The sequence below is a fragment of the Tauraco erythrolophus genome, chromosome 4 (assembly GCF_009769465.1).
Source record: "Tauraco erythrolophus isolate bTauEry1 chromosome 4, bTauEry1.pri, whole genome shotgun sequence".
Taxonomy (NCBI): Eukaryota; Metazoa; Chordata; class Aves; order Musophagiformes; family Musophagidae; genus Tauraco; species Tauraco erythrolophus.
In genome coordinates, this window is record NC_141468.1 from 84,882,143 (window position 1) to 84,907,262 (window position 25,120).

At 45.5% G+C, this 25,120-nt stretch overlaps 2 protein-coding genes across 3 annotated transcripts; both read left to right on the forward strand.

The window, feature by feature from the left end:
- The first annotated feature begins 8,053 nt into the window (after positions 1-8,053).
- Positions 8,054-13,023, forward strand: LOC147528929 (aldo-keto reductase family 1 member B1-like). The gene is made up of 6 exons (XM_086610774.1): positions 8,054-8,119; positions 8,468-8,635; positions 9,661-9,777; positions 11,099-11,176; positions 11,849-11,971; positions 12,922-13,023. The coding sequence occupies exons 1-6, from the start codon at positions 8,054-8,056 to the stop codon at positions 13,021-13,023; spliced, it is 654 nt and encodes a 217-aa protein (XP_086466900.1).
- Positions 13,024-16,761: 3,738 nt separating this feature from the next.
- On the forward strand, positions 16,762-24,539 carry LOC104370507 (aldo-keto reductase family 1 member B1). Of its 2 annotated transcripts, none has more exons than XM_086610610.1 (10): positions 16,762-16,827; positions 17,300-17,467; positions 18,764-18,880; positions 20,126-20,203; positions 20,879-21,001; positions 21,489-21,610; positions 21,789-21,870; positions 22,393-22,476; positions 23,622-23,704; positions 24,467-24,539. In XM_086610610.1, the coding sequence occupies exons 1-10, from the start codon at positions 16,762-16,764 to the stop codon at positions 24,507-24,509; spliced, it is 966 nt and encodes a 321-aa protein (XP_086466736.1). In that variant the 3' UTR covers positions 24,510-24,539. The 2 variants fall into 2 exon arrangements, with proteins under 2 accessions (XP_086466736.1, XP_086466737.1); XM_086610611.1 differs by having other exon boundaries at positions 21,510-21,610.
- Positions 24,540-25,120: the final 581 nt, after the last annotated feature.

Here is a 25,120-nt window from a genome sequence, read left to right on the forward strand (position 1 = left end):
CCCCAACTCTCTCTTAACCTGTCTCCATAGCAGAGGTGCTCCAGCTCTCGGATCATCTTTGTGGCCCTACTTTGGACTCGCTCCAACAGCTCCATGTCCTTCTTGTTGTGGGGGCCTCAGAGCTGAACACAGTACTGCAGGTGGGGTCTCACCAGAGCAGAGTAGAGTAGAGGAGGAGAATGACCTTTCTTGAACTGCTGGCCACACTTCCTTTATTTTCACCCAAGCCTAGTCTCTAAACCCACATGCCAAGCTGAATCCCAAGCAAATTTACGTGTATTCATGGACTGGAAGCTGTTTTCCTTGTTCCTGAGACCACAGCCACAGCTCACAGCTCACATGAAATGCTGCAAACTCCTGTCGGCCTGAAGTCCTTCACGCATCTCTATACACCAGACCTTGGTCTATAGTACAAGGAAAATAAAGCCTTCTCCATCAGAGCTCAGAGAACACGTAGCAGGCAAGGACACACCATTCCTGCTTCTGTCTTTTTGTTAGAGCCACTCACCACGTCTTGCATTAAGGAGACAAGTGGTTCCCAACATTTTCGTGGCTCAAGCATGCCTACGCGTGGGTAATTTTTCATCAGACACCTACTCCTATTTGCCAATATATCACACCACCACGTCTTAAACCAAGCCTATTATTACCTAAAACTTGGGGGTGCACCTGACAGAGCAGTGAGGCATACTTTGCGCACCAGTTAGTCACCCAATTACAATTTAAGCTCCCCAGCAAAGTGCCTTTTTCACCTTGGGTTTCACTAGTGCCTACTACAATGATGCTTTCATATGTAAATACAGTGGGGCTTTCAACCTGTTTGGGTATGAAGGCAATATACAACTTCACACATCTGAGTGGATTCTCTTTATGTCAAAACCAGAAGCATAAGTCCATGTGGAAGGCAAATAAAATATTCTACTTCCTTTTTTTTTTTTTTTACTCTAACTTCATTGCTTGGGGGGAAAATCTGTTCAAAACAAAAGAGAAGTGAGTGTGTAAGCACCTAAACCAACCCTGCATTTGTCACCAGAATCACAGTAAGTAAATGCAGAAGTTTTTCTGAATCATTAAGCACTGAATAAATGACTGAGAAAGAGGAAGAAAATACATAAAAGCCTTCATTACATGCAAAACAGACAGAGGGAAGCGGCTACGTGAGGCATTGTATTCCAAACCCAGAGTGGGAACTGAACTTCTTAAGTAATCCCTGTGGCTAGATACTGATAATGTTATTCCAAAGTAAAACATGTTGACTTCTGTCTGTTCATCTAAGCTCTTAACTCAAAAAATTATTTTGTTTCTGCATATCCCAAGCTGAAAACATACACATGGGAAAAACCTTATGTTCTCTATGCCCTCGGAACCACTACGTAGACATCTTTGGATAAACACTTTACCACAACAGGTGCCTAGATGCTACAGGAAAGTGTGTGGAATACAATGTTCTGCAGGAGCCCTCATGGATACAGTTCTAGCCCCCAAAAACAGCTCTAAAAGAAGTTGTACAGGGTGCCAATGGCTGGGAAAACAAAATGAATTCTCACAACCAAAAGTTTTCCTATTTCTAGAGCAAGAAACACAATGGCAGATCTACAAGGTTCACTATTAAATTTTCTGGGTTTGGAGTTTGGTTTACGTTGCAGGTTTTGGTTTGGGGCATTTCACTGTTTTCTAATCACAATACTGTACAAATTCACTTATTTTAGCAGTATCAAAAGCAAAGAAAATCCCCTGATGAATCTGCCTTGTTTTTTGCCATGATAAACAAAGTGCTGCAGACATCAGACGTCAGTAAGAAACTGTCTGGGAAAAGATAATTTAAAAGGGCCTCTGGAAAAAAGAAAGCAGCGGGGTGGTGTCTAGTCAAGGCATGATAAGTTAGTTAAAAAACAGACTGGATAGTCCTGATACTAAAGTATGGTAAGAGCACGTAAGAACCTGGGCAAAAATAACCAAAAGGGTAAAGTGGGAACTCCAACGTCATGGTAGAAAACAGGGAGAACAACAAACACACACAAAACATGTTCAAGTTTGCTTGTACTAATGTTTCTCTAGGAAAAATTAGCAGTTCACCTTAAAAAAGCTGCTTTAAAGTTTTTTGCTTCCATGTTATACTGCGTTAACCAAGAACTTGCTGGCGTGCGTGTGCAGAGCTGCCTCTGTCTGTATTTATGATGTTTGTTTTCTCACAAACATTCTACAAACCACAAAGATCTGTCTTGTGCTTCTTAAGATTCTTTCCCTGGAATGTGGGTCTCTTGCACCACAGCAGTTTACAAAACAAGCCTGACTGATGTTTAGTTTGGTTTTGAATGGAGCGCAAAAATGAGTTTTTTATGTAAAAAATCCGTCCTATGCGTCATGATTAGATAATATGAAGAGAAGAATGAGTCACACTGTGCTTCTACTTTACTGTAACTTCTCAGAATTCAGTGGGCTTGCTCCTGACTTGAAAAAGCAACAAAATCAGGCCTCTCTTTTACAGGATTGTTTCCCAGGAAAAAAAACTTTAGGGGTTAAATTGCTAAATAAATAGGTGTGTATCCCTGCCCCCCGTTTCTTTAACGAAAAAGGAGCACGAGTGGAAAGGCAGACAGGACTAATAAATCCTGCATGGACGAGGGGTCAGGATATCCAACTTCCCAGAATTTTTCAAGTCTAGTTTTCATCTCACACCTGTTTTACTCACACGGAAATCTATTCATTTAAATAATTTTGTGCCTGACTTCCACTGGGTTTTGATTCAGAATTAGTCTATTCCTTTCTATTGCCATCGGTCTACAGAAGAGCCTGGAAAAAGTATTTTGCCTGTAATTCAGCATCTCCTTTTTATATTGAAAAAAAAAAGATTCTTTTCTGCTTCCCAGAAACACGAGGCACTATCTGACATTTAGCATTTTGAATAGGTCAAGTACTTGTTTAAACAGTCAGTACTGCTGTCATCATTCTTCCCTGTGGAAGCCTGCAGCTGCAATATACCAAATAAGCAACTGAGCCCAGATCAATTCAATGGATTCGTGAGAATAAAACCTGGGCAATATGGTCCTGCCCTTTTTAAGAAGGCATTTGGAAAAGTATTGCATATCTGCTAACAAACTATGTCCCTTTTTTTGAGGGAGAAGGTTATAATACCTCTAGAAAAAATCATAAAATCAGGCCCGTGCTATCTGACCAAGGTCTTTTGCCCTTCTACAGATACAGCTGCTCCCAAACTTTAGACATGAAGAAGCCACTTTGTATGGTCTTCTGGGTTACATCTAGCGTAGGAGGGCATCTGGGAGCACACACAGGCCAAATTAATTTTCCTGGCTTCTAGGAAACCCACACCTGGCCACCTAATCCCAGATCCTCGGGTTACAGACATGTTCTGGTCACAGGACAAGCGAGAGTCCCCAGGCACGACAATAGCTGGAAGCATCCTGCCAGAACAATTTTCAGCTCATGGCCTCCTCCCTGCATGCCCTGAATTACTTCTGGAAATGACGGATGCTGAGAGTGTGGAAGGCCATCTGACCAACCCTACAGCAAACCTGGAGCACACAGCAAAATAATTGCAGATCCATGGATTAGTGAAGGACAATAAGCCCAACTTTTGTGGGAATCACTGGACCTTCCACATCCCCACTAAACGTTCATATTGCCCACGGGTCCTGCCATGTGACAAGAGAAAGACCACATGAGGTTCTGCTCTCGTATTCACAAAACCTGAGTAACTCAGTCAGCTAAAACCATCTGGCTCCCCCGTTGTGTACAAGTTCAGGGTATAAAGCAATTTCTATTCAGCTCTAATTGCAGAGGTCCTACAGTGGTATTTTTCATGTCGTTCCTAATCAAGATGAACTCATGGGTTTTACTGTGTGCTTCATTTTTGTTTTGTTTTTCAAACACGAGGAAAATATTTTCAACACTTTTGTGTTTCACAAGTGGAAAACATATCCCTGCCTCCACTCTTCAGGCATTCGAAGCACCCCTTTTCTTGTCAAAACTACACACGGCTGATTGCTGAAACTTGAAATGGAGCACGAAAACATTCCTCCACGAGGACGAGAGCCTCCACTTGGCAAGAAAAATAGCAGACTGTTCTCAAAAGTGAGGAGCTTTGGAAAACCTACAATCTGCATACACAAGAGAGGAAAATCTCGTTCCTGTGATAACCATGCCTACCAACAGAACTGGACAGGAATGGGATGAGCAAATTTTCCATTTGTAGATGAGCTGGGTTTGGAGGCTGGCTATGGTGTGCTTCCTATTGAGCTTAGGTTGCTTATCCCCTCATTACAAAGCCCATTCCTCCACAGAAACAACAAAGTCTGATCTTTATTGATGCTTTGGTACCTGCTCTTTTCCCAGAGCTTGACCCAGAGAAAATCAAGCAGTCCCACGTTCATCCACCTCTGCAGTCCATGATCAGAAGGTTTCTTTTTACAAGTCTGAGAAAAGACACAAAAGACACGGACATGCTTCTGCTTCCGCAGCAACCAGTCCTGGCCTGTGCGAGGAAGCTGCAGTTTAATTAAACCAGTTCAAAACCTGATGCTGTTAAATTAATGCTGAGTCTGTGGGAGGATGGGTGTTCTTTTGCTGGAAAATGCTTCCTACTGTTCTAACTGAAGTGGTGAGGAACGGATTTAAGCTAAATCAATATACAATGTATTTCAACTGATAGGTGTCCAAAAGAGGCATTTGCATCGACATCATGAAACGGTGCAAGATTTTCATGTAGACAAGACTCAGAAGAAAATGTAACCGTATTATAGTTCGGGAATACTGTGAACATGCCTTGTTTTGCCTTTGTCTGCTGTCAACACCTCCTCCACTGCCTTCAGGGGTCTGCTCCCCACGGCCTGACAGTTTATTAACTGCCTCTTCCCGTCTTGTGTACCCTCAGGTACCCACTTGTTGGCAAGTTACACTCCTCTTTATCATCAAAACACCCTGTTTGATGTAGCTCTCAAAGCTGTAGCTTCCTGCAGTTCTGTTAAGTCAAAAGGTTCCTCTTCAAGGTAGTTTCAAGCTGATGTTCCACAGACTTTCTCCTATTTCCTCTATTTGTAGCAATAGTAGTTACTACAGCCTCAGAGCCAGGCTGGCTGGGGTTTCCTCAAAAACCAATATAAATTGCTTCAGGCTTCTTGTGTGTCCAGTGCTTCTTGTGTGTCCAGTGCTAAGGAAATGTCAGAATGTGACTACTCCTTCTGAGAAGTCCATCCTTCTCCAGAGGGTGACACACAGTGACTGAGCAAAAGTATAAAAAAGGTCATAAACCATTTTTAGCAGCAATGTGTTCTTAGCCCCACATGATATCCCAGTGCTTCAATCAGCTCGAGATGTTTACACTACAGAGTGGGGAAAGTGCTTGGGAAAAGGTCAGGTCTTACTCTTCTGGTTCCTTCCCCCAGATGCCAGCACTCTCGTGAGGAATTCTGTCTCCCTCATTGTGTCTGAGCCACCACTGCAGCTGCATCATGAGCTGCAGGGGGAAAACAGAGAGGATCTCTGGTGAGGAAGCACTGGAAAATGGACACGGTGTTGAAATCTTGACACCCAGCCATTCTGAGGACATCAGGGCCACCATACAAAATAGGTTAGACTGGTAATTGTTAGACTGGCTGAACAAAGAGAGAGCTGACACTGTTGGCAGATATTTTAACAAAAGGCTTGCTCCAATGCTGGTGATCCAATGGCAAAGCTCCCAACGGAAGAAGCCTCTGGCCGCAAACATATCCTTGCCAGCTGTGTGAGCTGGCACAGGCAGGACGCAGGAACAACCACAAAACCACAGACGAAATGCAAAGACCAGATTTATTTTCATTACCATGCCAACCAGGGGATCTCCGAAGCAGCGCTCGGGCAGAGGGACACCAGTGGGGACATGGGCACCGCGGAGTGCCGTCCATGCTAGAGGAGCACCCAACCTGCTGCTTGCGCCGTTTTTTTCAGGGATTCTAGTTTACCACCGTGCTTTGATCTCTCCCACAGCAGGGCAGGAATCTCAACCATGTTTGATAGGGTGCCTCTGAGTCTACCACAGGCCCGTGTTATCTGAACACAGATGTTCTACTTGTCACCCACACAGGGACAGACAACAATTAGAATGACACATGCACTTTTCTACAGCCCAGCTGCAAGTCACTTGAGCATGTTTACACTTCTCCTGGTCAATCTTCTGTTATTTTCCCACAATGACCCAACTCTTTGCAGTGCACACTGCTTCCTACGAGCTGTAGACAGCCCACGGTCCCCACTGGTTGCTACAGTCAAAAACGAGCTGGAGGTGCTGAGCACATTAGAGCGCTACGGGTCGTAGTAAATCCAAACATTCTAAATTTTAGACAGACTTTTTGTTTCCCCTGGGATATACAACATGTTGTAAGTAAGTGCCTGGTTAACAGGAGGGAGAAACAGACTTGATTTCCCCACCCCAAGCATAACTGCTTAAAAGCTTAAGTTTTGGAACATCTTTGAGAGAGAGTGGTAAGCTGAGGCACGAAAAGTGGTCTCATACATTTCAGTGCAAAAGACAGCAGGAAGTTCCTTCCTGTGCCTCTAATTAAAGGATCAGACAATTCAGAAAGTCAGGACGTTAGCGAGAATTGCTAATTTCCTCTTCAAAACTCAGATGGTATCTTTTGAGTCCCTACCAGAAAATTTTCATGCCTACTTATTTATAATAAATGTTAGCCACCTTCATTTTTTTCCCCCTTATCTTTTTTTTAGGAAAAGAGCTAGAGGAAGAGAGATTTCCACCTTTTCATTATTACAAAATCTAAGGAATGCAATATGCAATTCAGTTTGCTGAGAGATTATTGAAGAAATTCAAGAGCGGCGGTCGCACACGAGTTTCACTCTGCCCCCGTGTGTGCAAACATCAAAATTCACCCTCCCCTCCACGACCTGGGTCCTGCTCTACTCTTGTGCAAAAGGGTGTATTAGTTTACGACACTAATTTTATATGACATCCACGATGACCACGTAGCTACAGGACACCATTTCTCTTCTACACTTACATTTCTCTGTCTGCATTACGAAACTCTCCTTTAGTGCATCGGCTGCTAAAAAACAAGCCATAGAGATATCCATGTTGCCTGTAGTAATAAAACAAGAAGTAAATGTGAAAAGAAAAAACAGGCAACTCTGGAATTTTATCAGAGGGATGGTCCTGTTAAGATTGGGAAAAAATGAGAGACTTAATTTTACTTTTCTCCTTTGCCACGTATGCCCTGGGTGAACTTCCCAGCTCTTCCCAGCCTGTAGACACCATCACCTCCGTGCGTGGGGGTGAAAAGGAACTACTTCTTCCTCTGTAGACTCACACCAAGGTTTCTCTAGCCATCTCACCTCATCAGCACGCAGGGTCACACGGCTGCGTCCAGGCAAGACCAGCCCAGGCCACCATCACATCAAGCTCTGGCCAAAGGGCTCAGCCCTTCCTCAGCCCACAAACACACGGCCAGCAGCGAGACAGCAGCTCCGTGAGCAGAGAGTGAGAGACCTCTGTCCCATGCCCTACCCTGCAGCTCCTGTTTATTGACTCAATTTGGGACACCCTCCCAGCTTTACCAACGACAAATCGTGGGCCAAAGTGCCACGGAATGAAACAGGCTCTCCGACAGGTAACTACGGGGTGAATTGCAACGGGGTGTTGCGACACCCCAGCACGTACCACGAGCAGTAGATGCGTGAACAACCCACAGCACGGGCACAGGGCACTGCAGGAGCTGAACCCTGCACAAACACACACCGGATCGGGGCACAGCCACTCTCAGCCCTTATCTTCTGATAAGGAACTTCAGTGGGAGGAGAGGTCCGCAGGGCGCTCTGCTGCACGCCCCGGATGGCTGATCACCTCCACAACTTTTGATTTCAGCTTTCACGTTAACCTGTGTGAGCTGAGCCTCCGGAGAAAAAGCCACAGCCGTGTTTGCCGTACATGGGTGTGGGACCCAGAGCACTTTGCCATCTTCCCCTGACCTGACGGGTGACCAGTCACTATTAAACCAGCCAGGCAAGAGGCAGCTGCAGTGGGGCTGCCCAGACAGCGTGCAGGGCCATGGCGACCCACGTGCAGCTGAGCACCGGGGAGAAGATGCCCCTCGTGGGGCTGGGCACCTGGCAGGTAACAGCTTCAGGGAAAAGCACCGGGATTGCAGAGCTCCCTTCGGCAAAACTCGGTCCTCCTTGGTCCAGCTCTGGAGAACTGTCCTGGTGTTGGAGGCTCTGCTGTCCCTGGGTGTTGGGCTGAGCCTGTGTGGGAGCGGGGCGACGAAGAAAGGGCTGGAGGCTGGCTTCAAGCCCTGTTTATGACTGCAAGAAATATTATTCTTGTAAAGAAAAAAAAAACAACAAACCTGGGGCAGGGAGGGACTGCTTTCAGTAAGGTGGTTTTCCTATTTTTATTTTGCTAGGAGATAGGTATTTAACGTGTCCTGATTTAAGATTCTTGAGATTTATGCATTATTTTCAGTCCCCAACTGGGAAAGTAAGAGCTGCAGTGACGGCTGCCATCGATGCTGGGTACCACCACTTTGACTGTGCCTACGTGTACCAGAACGAGAGCGAAGTTGGGGAAGGGATCCAGCAGAAAATCAAGGAAGGTGTTGTGAAACAAGAGGACCTCTTCATCATCAGTAAGGTATGGATCTGATGATCTTCCACCCTGGAGCAGGAATGCCTTGCTAATAGCATTTTCATAGTAGTAATCTTAAGTACTGGAGATAAACTTCATGGTGTAGGATAAAGCAACTCAAAACATCATTTAAGTCCCTCCTGATTCAAGCTCACTGCTTCACCCCATTCCATATGGAGAGTCAGAAAGGATATGCAGTGTCTGCACCCTGCTGTGGTCTGGCACTCTGCTGAGAAGACCCAGAAGTGCTGGGAGATGGATGAGGAGAGGCCATCTGCAGATCAATTGGTACAGGAGGGAAGCAGGAAAAGGTAGAGTGTGCCAGGTAGCAACCCATGAGGCAGAGGTCTGAGATCACTTGGTGTAAAAGACTGATACAAAGGCAGAACCAGTTTGGTAACAGCGCCTCACAGGCTGCTAAAGCCCAGCAGAGATGAGCCTGGCAGTGGCTGGTGCTTGTTCCAGTAGCTGAACTTGCAGTCCTGTCAAAGGGGTGTCTCTGCCATGTGAGGAAGACGAGGTTCTGGGTGGCCTGAGACAGTGTAATCTGCTCAGCACCTGTCCCAAGGAAGGTGTGGTTGGTGGGTCTCTTTCTCTTGCTTATGAAGGAAAACAGGATATTTAGCTGGATTCTAAAGTTGTTCCTTGCCTTGGTAAAGGCTGGTGCCAACTACTTCTTTGTGGCTTGTCATATTTTCTTGGCTTTGCCTGCTAAATTTTTTACAGGGAATGTACAAAGTCAAATCTGACAGAAAGCTTTCCTGAGCTAAGCCATCGTCTTCTACACAAATCTGAGCTTGCAAGAGGAGTTTTTGCCACAGATCTGTCTGAGCATGCGTAGTGCCACTGCCCACGCTGAATTCCGTGTCACGGGGCAGTCCCATCACAGAGCAAGCCCCATCCAAAGAGCACTAGGGTGGCCTCATTCCACATCGCCTCCCAAAGATGATGGACCATTTCTGTATCGTGCAGGAGAGCCCTCGAAGCTTTAACCCAGGAGGTCACGGTGTGCCTTGGCTTTTTGTCTCTAGCTGTGGTGCATGTTTTTTGAAAAGCCTCTGGTGAAGGGAGCGTGCCAGAAGACTCTTGCTGATCTGAAACTGGATTACCTGGATCTCTACCTCATGCACTGGCCTACTGGGTTCAAGGTACAGTATCAGCAATGCCCTTGGCTTTCCCTCCTGGGAGAGCTCCTCAAAGCTGCCAGTAGCGCTGGCAGCACCACTGCTGCCCCAGTCCAGAAGGACTGTATGTCGGTTGTGTGGACCAGCACTGCTCCAGTGCTGCTCACCCAGCTTTACTGTGGCCACGTGAGCCACATTCTTGATCTCTGCCCCTGAGGCTGCTGCCTGCACAGTGTCCTCTGCCCTTTTGATAGTGGGAGAGGCAGACCTGGCACCAAGATCAGCCCTCCCAGCTGCAAGCATAAGCTATGCCACTTTTCCTTTCTTTTACAAATCCAAAGTGTGCTCATCTGAAAACTACCCCTTGTGGGAAGGAGGGCTGTGCTTTGCTGCCTGACAGAAATTCCTTCCTCTGCATCTTACAGAATCATAGAGCAAAAGAAAATGTTTCTGTTTTCCATTTCTCTCTTTCATCATCAAGAACTTGATACAGTCCAGATGGAGCTGACCTTGCCCGTAGGAGCCGTAGTGTTGTTTCATAGACCTTGGATTTCAAAAGATGAGGCTTTTTGATACCAAACTTTTACAGACTAGATATACTTCAAAGGATTTATGTCAGTTTGTATATATATATATACACACATAAATCCTTAGCCTTTCCTTTCTGCTACACCCGGATCAAAATCTCTATTCTACCCAACGCTAATTTCATTCTCTCAATATTGTTTTAGTCGGCTTTATGTGGACAAAGCTGTCAAGTGAAACTGCACAATATCATGGCATCTACAAAATTCCAATCATTCAAAACACTTTGGCCATACTGCCTAGTTACAGGCTCTTCTAATTTTCCTAATACAGCAACTTGAACAGTGAGCCTTCCCACTGGAAATGTGTGAGCAGTACCTTTTCCAGCAGATGTACTCCAGCATAAATGTGTACATTCCCAGAACCAAAGTCAATCCACCATATACCTTTTTTAAAACAACTAAAGAAGCTGTTATTCCTAAACATGCATATTGGAACAATACACAAAGTGAATTCATGTAAGACTCCAGGATATTGTTCCATAAGTAAATCGCTTCCCTGCATGCATTTTGCGGATCACCACTCCAATGGGTCCAGCAGAAATACCTGTCTTTATTGGGATAGTAGGTGGCAAAAGTGCCAGGACCCTGCATGAACTAAGATAAGAAATGACTGAAGAATTAATTAAGTTTGATGAGAATTACTTGAAGTTTTTCCAGGCACTATTAGCTTTAGCTCCTTACATTCCTGTTTGGTTCTTCTGCATAGCTGGTGTCCCAACAGAGATGATTATTTCATGCATATTCTCTCTCATGGACAGGCAGGAAAGGACCTGTGTCCCACAGATGACAAAGGCATGTCCATACCCAGCAGCAGTGATATTCTACAAACATGGGAGGTAAGTTCAGCCACAGCAGAAGAGACAGGTCCTCTGTCCTCATCACTCTCTTCCATGTTTTCATTACGTTCAGCAGCCACAGAACTGTTGTCTCATGCATGCAAAATGAGTTGGAAGGAACGCAAGGCAGTACAAAGTAGCTTTTCATGATGTGAATGTTTAGTCATTACCTACTTATTCCTACTCCCCGAGTCCCTTGAGTGCCTGACCCACAGTGAGCTGCACAATCACTTTCAGTGGAGCTGCAGCCCAGACTGAGGTTAGAAAAAGTTCATTGCTTGACCATAACAACTGTACGATTGCCTTCACCACAGTTCTTGTGCCCTTCTTGAATTGCTCAAATAAGTTTTACAGAAATAAAGGCATTTTAGGTTGAGATCTTGCCTACAGCGTGAAGGACAGCCCTCCAGTGCTTGCACAACAGTGGCTCAATGAGTGCCGTTCTTTTCCTCATGCAACTTGGTGTGAATTTCCACTAACTCAGGAAATGAGAATTTGGACTCGGGTGAGAAGGCGCTAACGTACCACTACCTGCTTTTCCCTCAGATAAATCTGCAGCTCTAAGTAGTTACTTTGTGTTGCTCATGATGGGAAATAAACCACATCAGGAAGAACATCATCTTCATGACCTGTCTGCATACTGGATGACGATTTTGCTCCTCTTTCTGTTAGGCCATGGAAGAGCTGGTGGATGCTGGTCTGGTAAAAGCCACTGGTGTTTCCAACTTCAACTGTGAGAAGACTGAAAGAATCCTGAACAAGCCAGGACTGAAGTACAAGCCTGCAAAAAAACAGGTAAACTGCTGAGTGACCACGAGTGAATAGATTTCAGGGATTATAAAGATCTGATTGCAGTTGGATGAGGAGATGGAAAAAGGGAGAATAAAGCAGACACAGCATGTACTCTAAATCCCGCTCTGTGGATATTTCTTGGTACACAAGGCACTCGGATACTTCCTTTTTTGTCTCACCTTGCTGAATCCCCAACGAATGTTGGACATGGATTATGCTTGTAACGTTGAGGCTACCAGTGCACTATTAATCATCCATCTAGATACAGATCTCTGTTGCTAGGCTGGATCTTTCCGTGGAGGTTTCTTGACACTGTTTCTTTTCTCTGTGTAGGGCTAAGCTGGAGGATCCTTCCCTTCTGGATGACCCCAGGATCAAAGAGATTGCAGCCAACCACAACAAAACCCCAGCACTGGTAGGCAAGTGCAGCACAGTGGGCACGCCTTCCTGTAACACAGCCATTAAGGAAAATGGAGCTGAGGAGCAGGTAGAACCTCCATCACTTCCCCATGAATTGTGGCACTCCTTTGATTTTCCCCTAACAATGGAGATTTTTTATTGTATGGCCTGCAAGACATGCTACGATTATCTCTTTGGCCCTCAACAAATTTTTGACCCATCTTCAGATGTCACTTCCCCTCTCAAATCCTCTTGGAGAGAATGAAAGCCTTGCATAGACTGTGGAGAGTCCAGGTGGGAAGAAAAAGAATTGACTGTCCCAAAACTGGATGGGAAAGGAGGCCTTCCATGTGGGCCTCCAGCACCTCTCTCTTTGCTCTTCAGGAGGTGCTACCTGGGCCACGGGGACAGGAATGATTCAAATTTGGTAGCTCCACAGCAAGGCTTTAATTCCACTGAAATACACACTCGTCAGCAAACAGCTGTTAGAACAGGCTCTGCTTCCTCCAGAGCAGGAGCCGTCCTCTCTCCAACTCAGTGGTCTGTTCCTGCAGGTTCTCCTTCGCTTCCAGATCCAGAGAAACGTGATTGTGATTCCCAAGTCCGTCACGCCACAGCGCATTGTGGAGAACTTCAAGGTGGGTCATTGGGAGTGACCTGGGTGCATGGCATGCTCAGGGACAGCAGAGCAAGCAGTGATCCTTCCTCACCCTTCCCAGGTCCTCCTCAGACCAGAGGACTGGCCTTTTTTTCTCTCTCTTTATGCTTACCTACACCCTACTGAGGGTTAAGCCAGGCTTACTTTTGGAGAGGACAGATGAACAGGTCTTATATCATATTTCCTATCCTGTGGCTTGTGGATGAATCAGCAGACACAGCTCACTTGGAGCCCACACACAGTAACATGCCAGAAAAGTCTTATATAGAATAAGCAACGTTCTTAAAATAGTTCTTGTGTCCATAAAACAAATCATTTATCTGTTAATTCAGTGGTCCATGACTGAAAATGGACCCTCTGCGGTCGAGCTGCTCTCTAATCTTGGCTATCTTCTTCCCACTATTTGATTTGTTCAGAGAGGTGATTTCCAGCTGTTTCTCTGGCCAGGTGTTTGACTTTGAATTGACGAAAGAGGAGATGGCAACCTTTCTCAGCTTTAACAGAAACTGGAGGATCGTGAAATGAGCGTGTAAGTGACAGTTTGTTTCCTTCCAACTCTTAAATCTTGAATATTCTTTATAGGGAGTTTTGTGTCACAGCTACTAGGTAGCATGAAATTCAGTTTAATTTAAAATCATGCCAACTCAAATTCCAACTGGTTTGTCCCAAAAATACTTGTTCAGGAGAGGTTTTACAAACCAAACGTCAGCAAACTACATTCTCATTTTTAAATCAGTTTTGAGGAAACTATCTCTAACTTGAATTACAAAAAATGGGTTCTGGATGTTCATGGAATCTTTGTATAAAAGAAAGGAGGACACATATCTCTAGATATTCTTCCTGTAGTTACATGATGCAGATCTTCCCTTGGTAGCTCCTCCATCAACCCAATACACCTCTACATAACATTGACTTGGCCCATGAAAATAACGTTCCCTCTTTGATTTCTTTCAGAGCCAGCACTCACAAGGAGTACCCTTTCCATGCAGAATACTGAAGATGCTCATAACATGGCCTTCACCAGACCTCTGGTATCTCACGGGCCTCTGCTCTAACTCAGAGCTGCCCATTTTTCTGGCTTTCTCACTGTGTCTGCCCTGTTGCTGCCAGTAAAAATATGAGATCTTTATCCCATGAATTTTTTTTTATTTTTTTGAGAATATTGTTCTACAAAATGTGGGACGCAATAATTTTCTGCTTATTAGAAGAGACTATTACTACAGAAGAGCCTGAACAGAAAATGGGGAGAGTTTGAACCACCGTGCAGTGATTTCCTTCAGCCTTGCATCAGCAGAAACCAGGTGTTGACAAACCACAAAAAACCCCATGCATCCACAATTTAATCAGAAGTGCCCCATATTTTAAATAAAATTCACTTGAAAAGCAAAAACATTATTGGATGAAAGTCTTCCATCTGGTTTAGGAAAAAAACAAAATGATCATTTTAGTATTAAATAAGCTGTGTGTGAATTCTTATGGTCTAATCTCATTCTCCTACCCAGAGATGCACAGAGAGGTCGGCTGCAGTCACCTGCGCTTTGGGGACATGGATTCTCGCTGGGACAACGGAGCCACTGGGCACTTTCCCCTGCGGGCACCAGAGGACAGCCAGCCCTCAGAGGAGACCCATGTTGCCCTCTCCCCACCAGCCACCAGCCCAGAGCTCCTCTCATCCCAGGGCATAGACAACAACCTACCAAAAGAAAGGAGACATCAGAGGGGTTTAGCTACATCATTTCATTGAATCAGGCCGAGGTGTCAGGGATGAGAAGACCGGAGCTGCCTGCTTAGGGCCGGCAAATCGACCTGGATCTGCCACAGAGAGTGAGGACATGTGCTCATAGTTTAGTTTCTGGCGTTTCATTTGAAGTACACTGTGTGGCCAGCTCATCAGATTAATGGCCAAATACTAGAATTATCAAAGACTCAAGTCTTCAACAAAACTCTTGAGAAGACACAGAGATGGTTCTGGGACCTCAGAGTATGTTCCTGGCCTGATAAAAACTCAATGCAAGAAAGAGGCCATGAATCTTAGAATTGGACTGAATCTCTGTCCTCCTGTCTGCATTCCTGCCTTAACAAGCACCTGGAGGTTGAGCCATTTAGTAAGATAAACATCATATTTCAGTATAATTCTTTCCCAGAGGCCCTACCATCATCTGACAACCTCAGCAATGCCTTCAGGAGAGAGAAACAACTGACAGCTTTGAAACTTCTCCCCAAAAAGACATGCTCAGAACAAGAACAAATATCGTGAGGTCTTCCCCTCTTTCGCATAGGAAATCCCATCTTACTGGCCACACAGCTGGGCTTTGCAAGCTTCCACAGACTTGCAGAGCACAACTCTCTGATGACACCAGTTCACCTTGGTGCTGCTCCAGTACAAAATCCGACTGATTTTGGCAGTTCCGACACCAAGACTTGAAACCCACTCACCATTGATTGTTTCTGAATGTGACACTCACTGCTAACATCAATAAATTCCCAGCACAGTGCCACAGGCTTGAGTGCCTTGGGAATACAAAGCAGAGCAGGAGCAAACTGCCACTTCAGCTGGTCTTTAGACTCACTCCGGAAAATACACTGCAGCCAAGGCAAAAATGTGTCGTTTTGCATTTTTCACTGACTTCTGTGAACAAGAAAACAGCCCCCAAGAAGCTGAGTACACTCAGAGAAGATCTATGGAGAAGGAATCTCAAAAAAGGATGAAAGGTGAGCCCTGAGTTGTATAACTGTTACGTGATCCAACCGAAACACCACATCCCGCTGAGGACAGCCGATGGCACGGACTCAAAACAGGAGGAAAGGTAAAGAGAAAAACTAATCGTCCTGTGTCTGCCTTCAGTTAAACGAAGCAAAAAGAGCGTGGGCATCTGCTGCGGGAGCGGTACCCAGAGAAAAACGGACCATTTTACATACTCACATCTTACGCTTGGACCTGAGTGAATTCTACAAGCACAAGCACAGAGCAAAGCCTCCCCAGCAGCCCTCACATACCATTACGGAGTACTTGCAAGATCCTGCTGATAAATCAGGATCTGATTTAAATCAGGATCTTACAAGATCCTGCTGATAAATCAGGATCTTACAAGATCCTGCTGATAAATCAGATTTTTTTTCACTGCACTGCGACTGCTTCGTCAGTACAGCGTATTTTGCCTCTCCAAAATTCCGAAGTCAGTTTCTAATGTGAAATTAAAGCTCACCCACCGCTTATTTCTACATTTCCATGTCTTATTCTGAAAAATATTATTTATTCTGCGCCTCCCTAGGGAAAGAATCCGATCGTCGCGACATTCACTGAAAACTCACTTCTGCAGCTTTGAAAACGTACCAAAAATACCTCCTTCCACCATTAAAAATGAAGCGGTTTATAAAAACGAAGTGTTTTGTATTCCTCGTTTTCTAAATTGCTCGTAAGTTCATTGACCCCGAAGTGAAAGCGGCCCCGCTTTGCTGTGATTGGGCGGCGCTGCCACGGGGGCGGGACTTGAGCGGTGATTGGCTGCTCGGCAGGCAGCAGCCGAGCGCTACCAACTGCCGGGGCGGCGGGGGGGACGCTGCCCGCGGGAAAGGGCCGTACCAGCAGCGCCGGGCGGGGGGGGTACCGCCCCCGGGAAAGGGCCGTACCGGCAGCGCCGGGGTGGGGATACTGGGAAAGGGCCGTACCGGCAGCGCCGGGGCGGGCCCGGCCGCTGTTAACCCGCCCGGCGGAGGGGCGGTCCGGAGCGGAGCCATGGCGGTGTACGTGCGGCTGGGCGCTGCGGGCAGGATGCCGCTCCTGGGGCTGGGCACATGGAAGGTAACGGCAGCGGAGCGCGGGGCTGCCGCCTCTGGCTCCCGGAGGGCACACAGCGTCTGCCGGCGCCGCTCGGCCGGTGGCGCCGCCGCCGCCTTTGGCACCGAGGGCCCGTCCGTGCCCGCTGCGCCCTGGCAGCAGCCCGAGTCCTGCGGCGCTGCGGGGCTCTGCCCGCGGATGCGGGCCGGGGGGGGCCCTGGGCTGAGGCCCCGCGGCTGCCGGGGGCTGCTCGGAAGTGGGAGAGTTGTCCTGGTGTCGGGGCTCAGCGCTGCAGGGGCTCTCCAGAGCCTCCAGTGGGAGTGGGGTGGCAGAGGAGCCGCTGGAGACTGGCTCTGAGCTCAGCAGCCTGTGCTGGAGGTGTGCGCAGACCCACGGCTTTTTTTTTTTGTGGGAAAACTCCTCTTAAAGCTCTCCTGTGGATTTATCTGTCCTACCTACTCCCAAATCGAGACTCACTATTCCCTTTCCCCTCCAGTCCCCCCCAGGAAAGGTGGGCGCTGCGGTGGCGGCTGCCATCGACGCTGGGTACCGCCACTTCGACTGCGCCTACGTGTACCAGAACGAGAGCGAAGTTGGCGATGGAATCCAGCAGAAAATCAAGGAAGGCGTTGTGAAACGAGAGGACCTCTTTGTCGTCAGTAAGGTACGGATCTGATGGGTTTGGATCGTGGACAGACTGGCTTTATCTGCGATATTTTTACAGTCGGAAGCTAGTTTTCCACTGTAACACTGGAGACACTTGTAATGTAAATGAGATCACTCCTGATACTAATTTCTTGTTTCACTTCATTAGCACAGTGATAGAGTTTTTGATTATTTCCTGTCCACTGACATTAGTTTTTATAGTTCTAGCCATTGGATAGGAAGAGTGAGTTCCTTGAGCTTTGAGCAGGGAGCATAATCACTCTTATCCCAACTGTCTGGTGGCACCTTTCTTCCCCAGTCAATCTCATAACTCTGAAGGAAGTCAAGATTCTGATTTTTTTCCACTCCAAAATCTACTGAGAGCTTGAGCACCACAGCCCTGCTGTGGTCTGGCACTCTGCTGAGGAGACCCAGAAGTGCTGGGAAATGGATGAGGAGCAACCTGGCTCTGCACCCCATGCCTGCAGACTGGCTGATGCAGAAGAAGGGAAGCAGAAAAAGGCAGTGTGCCAGGTAGCACCAAGCAAGGTAGAAACCTGTGATGCAGAGGTCTGAGATCATTCATTTGGTGTAAAGGACTGATACAGAGGCAGAACCAGTTTGGTAACAGTGCCTCACAGACTGCTAAAGCCCAGCAGAGATGAGCCTGGCAGTGGCTGGTTCCCATGGAACAACTTGGAGTTTGTTCCAGCAGCCGAGCTCAAAGTCCTGCCAAAGAGGTGTCTGCTGTGTGAGGAAGGTGAGGTTCTGGGTGACCTGGGACAGTGTAATCTGCTCAACACCTGTCCCAAGGAAAGTGTGGTTGGTGGGGTTTTTTTCCCTTGCTTACGAAGGAAAACAGGATATTTAGCTGGATTCTGAAATTGTTTCTTACTTTGGTAGAGGCTGGTGCCAACAATTTTTTTGTGACTTTTTTGTGTTTTCTTGGCTTTGTCTGCTGCATTCAGTGGAGGAGTTTTGGGCATGGTCAGGAATGACAGGTACATGTCTTCATTTAAAAGCCACCTATTGCAAAGGCAGACCCTGTATAAAAGAGGGTAGCACAAATGATGTTGTAACTAATGGAACCAAAGGACTTTCTGTTATGATCCTGCTCAACTACATGGGCTGCCACTTCCCACGCTGCCTTCAGTGTTATGGGCAAGCCCCATCTGAAGAGCACTAGGGTGGCCTCATTCCACATCACCTTCTAAAGATGGTGGAATGTTTCTGTATTGTGTGGGAGAGCCCCTGCAGCTTTAACCCAGGAGGTCACAGCGTGCCTTGTTTGTTTTTTTGTTTTTTTTTTCTCTAGCTGTGGTGTACATTTCATGACAAATCTCTGGTGAAGGGAGCGTGCCAGAAGACTCTTGCTGACCTGAAACTGGATTACCTGGATCTCTACCTCGTGCACTGGCCTTTTGGTTTGAAGGTATAGTAATGACAATGCTCTTGGATTTGTTTCTGTTGACTATGGCTTTTGAGGAGCTATGTGGCTTTACAGCCCAACAATTTCTTGGGCTGATAAAGACAATCAAGTGCCTGTGTGTGTACCAGCACTGCTTTGGTGCTTAGCTTTACTCTGGCCGTGTGAGCCAGGCTGTTTTATCTCTGCCCCTGAGACTGCTGCTTGCGTACCCCTTTGATCCTGGGAATGATGGTCTGAAGTCTTGTGACAGGTCCCCCAGCTGCAAGATTGAGATCGGCTGCTCTCCTCTTCTCTTACAAATCAGTGTATGCTTATCTGAAAATTAACCCTTGCAGGAAAGAGCCGTACTTTCTGCCTGACAGAAGTTTTCCTTTGTGCGTTACAGAATCAGAGCAAGAGAAAAATATTTGTTTACCATTTTTCTCTTTAATCACCAAGTCATTAATACAGTCCAGATTGGGCTGACCTTGCCTGTAGGAGCCTTAGTGTTGTTCCACTGAGACAGAAATTCAAAAGGTGAAACTTCTTGTGAGCCTACACTCTTCCACAGATTAGTGAAGGAGTTGATGTCTGTTTGACTGTTTCTAGTCTTAGCTTTTCCTTCTGACTGCAGTCAGAAGTCTCCATCCTACCTGTTGCTTTTGAGATGCTCATCTTTATTTCATACTCTGTTTTAGCTTTAACAAAGCCATGAAAATCAAACTGTCTTATGATGACGGTAGCAAACAGCTGTGAAACACAGTTCAGCCTTGGTATCTTCTCAAAACTCGTACACAAAGGCTCTTCTAATTTCCTTAGTATCAGTGGCTTTACACTGAGCTTTGTAATGGAAGAACTGTCTCTGCACATAATACCTCTTTTCAGCAAACCTGGTGGTGTACAGACCAAAGCTACATGTTCCCAGTATCTAAGTCCCCTGATGCCTTTCTGGAAAAAGAATAAAATGGCTCTTCCTAAGTGAGCATGAAAGAACAATACAGGTATGACACTGGAGGCTATAGTTGGTGTTTAGGCGAGTCATCCCTTTGAGGGCTTCAGCAAAAAAAGCCCTGTCTTTATGGGAATGGTCACTGGCAAAAATGCTGTTAATTCCTCCTGCTCCTCAGGAAGGAGTGACTAAATGTAGAAAAGAATTTGTGTTCTTGCCTGCACAAGTAGTTTAAGCTGTCGTGGTTGTGAGCTCTCATGGTATTGAGGGAACTTCTTAACAGATTACTTTTTTTCAAGCATTTTCTTTGTCACTGACAGGCGGGAGAGGAGCTGTTTCCCACAGATGACAAAGGCATGTCCATACCCAGCAACACGGATCTTCTACATACATGGGAGGTAAGTTCAGCCATAGTGGGAGAATTCATGTTTTCTGTCCTCAGCAGTGGTGTTAGCTTCAGCAGTCACAGAATGGCTCATGCATGTATGCAGAATTAGCTGGAGAGAATTCACCAAAGTATGTGGGAGCTCTTAAAGATGTGCATGTTGAGTCAAGCTGTTATTCCTATTCACTGTGGATTAGCATCACAAGTCACTGAGCTGCACAACCACTTTCAGTGGAGCTGCAGACCAGACTGGGGTAAGAAAAAGTTCTTTACTTGACCATAACTTTATGATTTTTCTTCACCACAGTTCTCATGCGGTTCTTGAACTGCTCAAATAGATTTTTACAGAAATAGATACTTAGGTTGTGATCCTGCCATCCTCCTCGGGTGTAGCCCTCCAGTGCTGTCACAATAGCAGACTTAGAGTCGTCTTTTCCTTGTGTAACACAGTGAATTTCACAGTCTTAACAAATGATTTTGGGCTTTGGTGTGATAGAAGACATGTCACAGATATTACCAGTACCCACTTTTCCTCTTGAAAAGAGATTTTGATTTTGAGAATCAAAAACTTGGCAAGTCCAAACAGTTATTTTGAGCTTCCCATGAAGGGAAACAAGCCACATCAGGAAGAATGTATTCAGGTTGTGTCTTGTATACTGGATGCTGACTTTGCTCCTCTTTCTGTTAGGCCATGGAAGAGCTGGTGGATGCTGGTCTGGTAAAAGCCATTGGTATCTCCAACTTCAACCGTGAGCAGATTGAAAGAATCCTGAACAAGCCAGGACTGAAGCACAAACCTGCAAATAACCAGGTAAGCTGCTGAGTGACTGCAGGTGAATAGTTTTCAGGGATTATAAAGATCTGATGGCAGTTGGACGAGGATGTGGAAAAAGGGAGAACAAAGTAGATACAGCATGTACTCTAAATCCTGCTCTGTGGATGTTTCTTGGTACAAAAAGGACTGAGATATTTCCTTTTTGTCTCACCTTGTTAAACCACCATTTACAAATTCTGGAGTGTTTCCCTGTGAAGCATTCTTTCTGGAGGGATAAAGAATCCAGACATGAGCTGTCATTCTGACTGTCATCAGTGACGTTTTGCAAAACCTCTCAGAACAAAATCTAAGAAGTACATAGGGACTCAGTATAAAGGTTGATGCCCTGAAGAATTATAGTCTTCTATTATCACACAGACCACATAGGATTAAGGCAGCCTGTAATTAGGAAATTAAGATTCAGGGAAAAAAAAAAAAAAATCTCTAAAGCACGGGAACACTACAGTAGTTCTACAACTATCAGTCTCTACTCCTGTGTTGGCAGATCGAGTGTCATCCATACCTTTCCCAGGAAAAGCTTATCAACTATTGCCAATCCAAAGGGATCACTGTGACAGCATATTGTCCCCTTGGGCGCCCTGACAGGTAATTTCCAAGTGGATTAGTGTGGTTTAAGTTTGAAGCATTCAGAGCATTTAAATGAGGAAGGGTGCAGGTGTGTGTGCACACTGATACGTGTTTTTTGAGGGGAAGAAAAATTCATGCTAGTTAGAATCTTTCCACAGAGATTCCATGCCATTTCTTCCTTTTTGTCTCTGTTTAGGGCTAAGCCAGAGGATCTTTGCCTTCTGGATGACCCCAGGATCAAAGAGATTGCAGCCAAGCACAACAAAACCCCAGCACAGGTATGTAGGTGTCAGACAGTGGGTACCCTTTCCTGTAACACAGACATAAAGGAAATTATTCCTGAAGAGAGAGTACAGCCTCTGTCAGTGTTCCCTGTGAACTGTGGTGCTTTTTTTGTGGTGTTAAGTAGCAATGTAGGTTGTCTACTATGTCGACAATACAGACAATATATACTTGCAGAAGCTCTTTGGCCCTCAGCTAGAAAAATTCTTGACTCATCTTCAGATGTCACTTCCCCTCTCAAGTCTTCTTGCAGAAAAGCAGCCTTGCATAGACTGCTGAGAGTCCAGCTGGGAAGAAAAGGAATTGACTGCCCTGAAACTGGATGGGAAAGGAGGCCTTCCATGTGGGCCTCCAGCACTCTCTTGTTGCTCTTCAGGAGGTGCTACCTGGGCCACAGGGACAGGAATGATTTGAAATGTGGATCTGCAGAAGTGGATATAGCTTAGGGCAAACAGCTGTTGGAACAGGCTCTGCTTCCTCCAGAACAGAAGGAATTACTCTGTTTTCTCTTCCTGCAGGTTCTCCTTCGCTTCCAGATCCAGAGAAATGTGATTGTCATTCCCAAGTCTGTCACACCAGAGCGCATTGTGGAGAACTTCAAGGTGAGTGATAGACCTGGGTGCTGCCCTTTCAGGAGGAGCAAGCAGTGATCCTTTCTCTCCTTTCCCAAGTTCTCCTCAGGCAAGAAGACTGGTCTTTTTTTTCCTCTATCTGGAAGCTAGGGCTACAATGAAAACTACAGTTGGATAAGAGATAGGCAGAGCTCTTGGAAACAATGTGCTGATAACCTTATCAGTCACCTTACCTGGTGACTCCTGTTCTGTGACTTGTGGATGAAGTGCTGGGCAGGGCTTGCTTGGAGCCGAGGTGCATTAACATTCCTCAAAATTTAGACTAAGCAATGTTATGGGAAGAGTCCTGGTGTCAATAAACCACATTCTTTCTCTGACTGTTAAGTTGGGGGAGTTTCCTGATATTGGACATCAGGATTTACAGGCTGAGAGAGTTGGGGCTGTTCAGTCTGGAGAAGAGAAGGCTCCAGGGTGATCTTATAGCAGCCTTCCAGTACTTAAAGGGGGCCTACAGGAAAGCTGGGGAAGGGCTTTTTACAAGGTAGTGGATACAAGGCGTAGTGATAGGACAAGGGGCAATGGCTTTAAACTGAAAGAGGGGAGATTTAGATTAGATGTAAGGAAGAAATTTTTCACTCAGAGGGTGGTGAGGCACTGGAACAGGTTGCCCTGAGAAGTTGTAGATGCCCCATCCCTGGAAGTGTTCAAGGCCAGGTTGGATGAGGCTTTGAGCAACCTGGTGTAGTGGAGGGTGTCCCTGCCTATGGCAGGGGGGCTGGAACTAAATGATCTTTGAGGTCCCTTCCAACCCAAACCATTCTATGATTTCAGAAGCAAAATAGCTGGATTTACTGAAAACCTTCCAGATGTTTCTTTGGAACTTGAGAGAAATGCATCTTCCACAAATAGAGGCTTTCTGCAACACTAAGTGCTCATCAAACACCTTGGAACAGCTGGCATATGTAACTGCAACCCACAGTCTCTTTTGTTGGTTTCTTCCCTCCGCCAGTAGAGTCTTGAAAGTCCAAAGAGACTTCCTTTCCTTTCTCTGTCTCATGAAGGCATCGTTTTTAACCAGCACCCTTTCTGATGTGAACTTGTTCTTTTATCTTGTGAATCTTGCTTCTGATTTGATTTGGTCAAAGAGGTGATTTCCAGCTGTTTTTCATGCTTAGGTGTTTGACTTTGAATTGACTAAAGAGGAGATGGCAACCCTTCTCAGCTTAAACAGAAACTGGAGGATCTGTGAAATGATCATGTAAGTGACAGCTTGTTTCCTTCAAACTCTTAAATTTTCAATAGTCTTTATTCTGATCTCACAGGTGCTGGTGTAGCTGTTTAAATTGGGTGCATTTTGAAAATTGAAATCATTTGGGGGATGCAGCATCTGTTGTTTAACCTCTTAGTGGAGCTATATTTTTCACTTTACTGACTGAAGAATGAGTATGAGTCATGCTGTGTACTCGTTGTGAATGCTTTCTCCAGGAAATTTTGTGTGCCTGGAACTCCAAAGGGAGAGTTCTGGTTTATAACTTTGACTATGTCCATGTTGAAGAAATGAGCATTAGGCAGTTTTAAACTCTGGGTAATTTTTTTCTGTGAGTTACTATAAACTGATGTCAGCTCTTACATAGGTGGTTGAGGGAGGGAATGACCATCTGAAGTGCAGTGTGAAGAATGACTGCTTGCAGATGTGCACCTAGGAAGCCTATAGCCAGACAGGAAGCCTTGGGTGAAAGGCCACAGCAACTGCTGGGTTTTTTGTAAGCAATGTGACCTTTAACTCTTTATTTGAAAAGTAACTTGGTTCCACCACTCCTCAGTGGAATTTTTTGCTAATAGGAAAAGACTTGAACTTGTTGGTCATGTTGCCATTTCTACACTCATCAGTCTCTTAAATTCATTCTGCAGTTACACAATTCATAGCCTCCCTTGAAGGCTCCTTTATACACCCAGTGTAGTTCTACATAGCACTTATTTCAGTCTTGAGAGTAATCTTTTTCTCTTTCATTTCCTTCAGGTGCAAAAATCACAAGGAGTACCCTTTCAATGCAGAATACTGAAGACAATTTTATCCTGCCCTCCTGCAGGCCTCTGGGGTCTAAGTAGCTTCTACCATTGCCTACAGTTGTCCGCTCTGTAGCTTGGATGCTCTCTCTCCTGCCAGCACAGGCATGATATATGTATTCAGTGACTTTGGGCTCTTTGATGGAAGGGAATGGTAAAATTTTTCTAAAGAACAAAATATGGGCTATAATAATTCTCTACTCATTAGATAAGTGTGTCTGCATGGCTGAAATAGCCAAGGAGAAAACACAAAGAATGAACTACCAACTGATTATTTTTTTTTTTTCATCTTCTGTCTTGCATCGACACTACTTAAGGCTGCAGGGTAAGGATACGTGAACACAGAAGAAAGATCCATCCTGGAAGAATGAACTACATAATCTCTGCCTGAAGATAAGAGACAATTAGCTTCACTTCTAGAGTGCAGCCCAAAGCTTTGTTGGAAAAAAGAATAAATGGGAGAAATGTCCAGACCTACAGATGTGTATCAACTCATACTGGGCCTTATTTCAGTTGCATTCCTTTACAGGCTTAAACTGGACAGAGATTAGTGTTCAATTTGAGTCTTATCCAAAATAAAAAATGTTTAGATTACTGCTGGTTTGAA

Coding starts and splice junctions, on each gene's coding strand:
- LOC147528929 (XM_086610774.1), top strand. CDS start 8,054: ATGGCGACCCACGTGCAGCTGAGCACCGGGGAGAAGATGCCCCTCGTG. Junction 8,120..8,467: donor TGGGGCTGGGCACCTGGCAG/GTAACAGCTTCA, acceptor CATTATTTTCAG/TCCCCAACTGGGAAAGTAAG. Junction 11,177..11,848: donor ATATTCTACAAACATGGGAG/GTAAGTTCAGCC, acceptor TCTTTCTGTTAG/GCCATGGAAGAGCTGGTGGA.
- LOC104370507 (XM_086610610.1), top strand. CDS start 16,762: ATGGCGGTGTACGTGCGGCTGGGCGCTGCGGGCAGGATGCCGCTCCTG. Junction 20,204..20,878: donor ATCTTCTACATACATGGGAG/GTAAGTTCAGCC, acceptor TCTTTCTGTTAG/GCCATGGAAGAGCTGGTGGA. Junction 23,705..24,466: donor AGGATCTGTGAAATGATCAT/GTAAGTGACAGC, acceptor CATTTCCTTCAG/GTGCAAAAATCACAAGGAGT.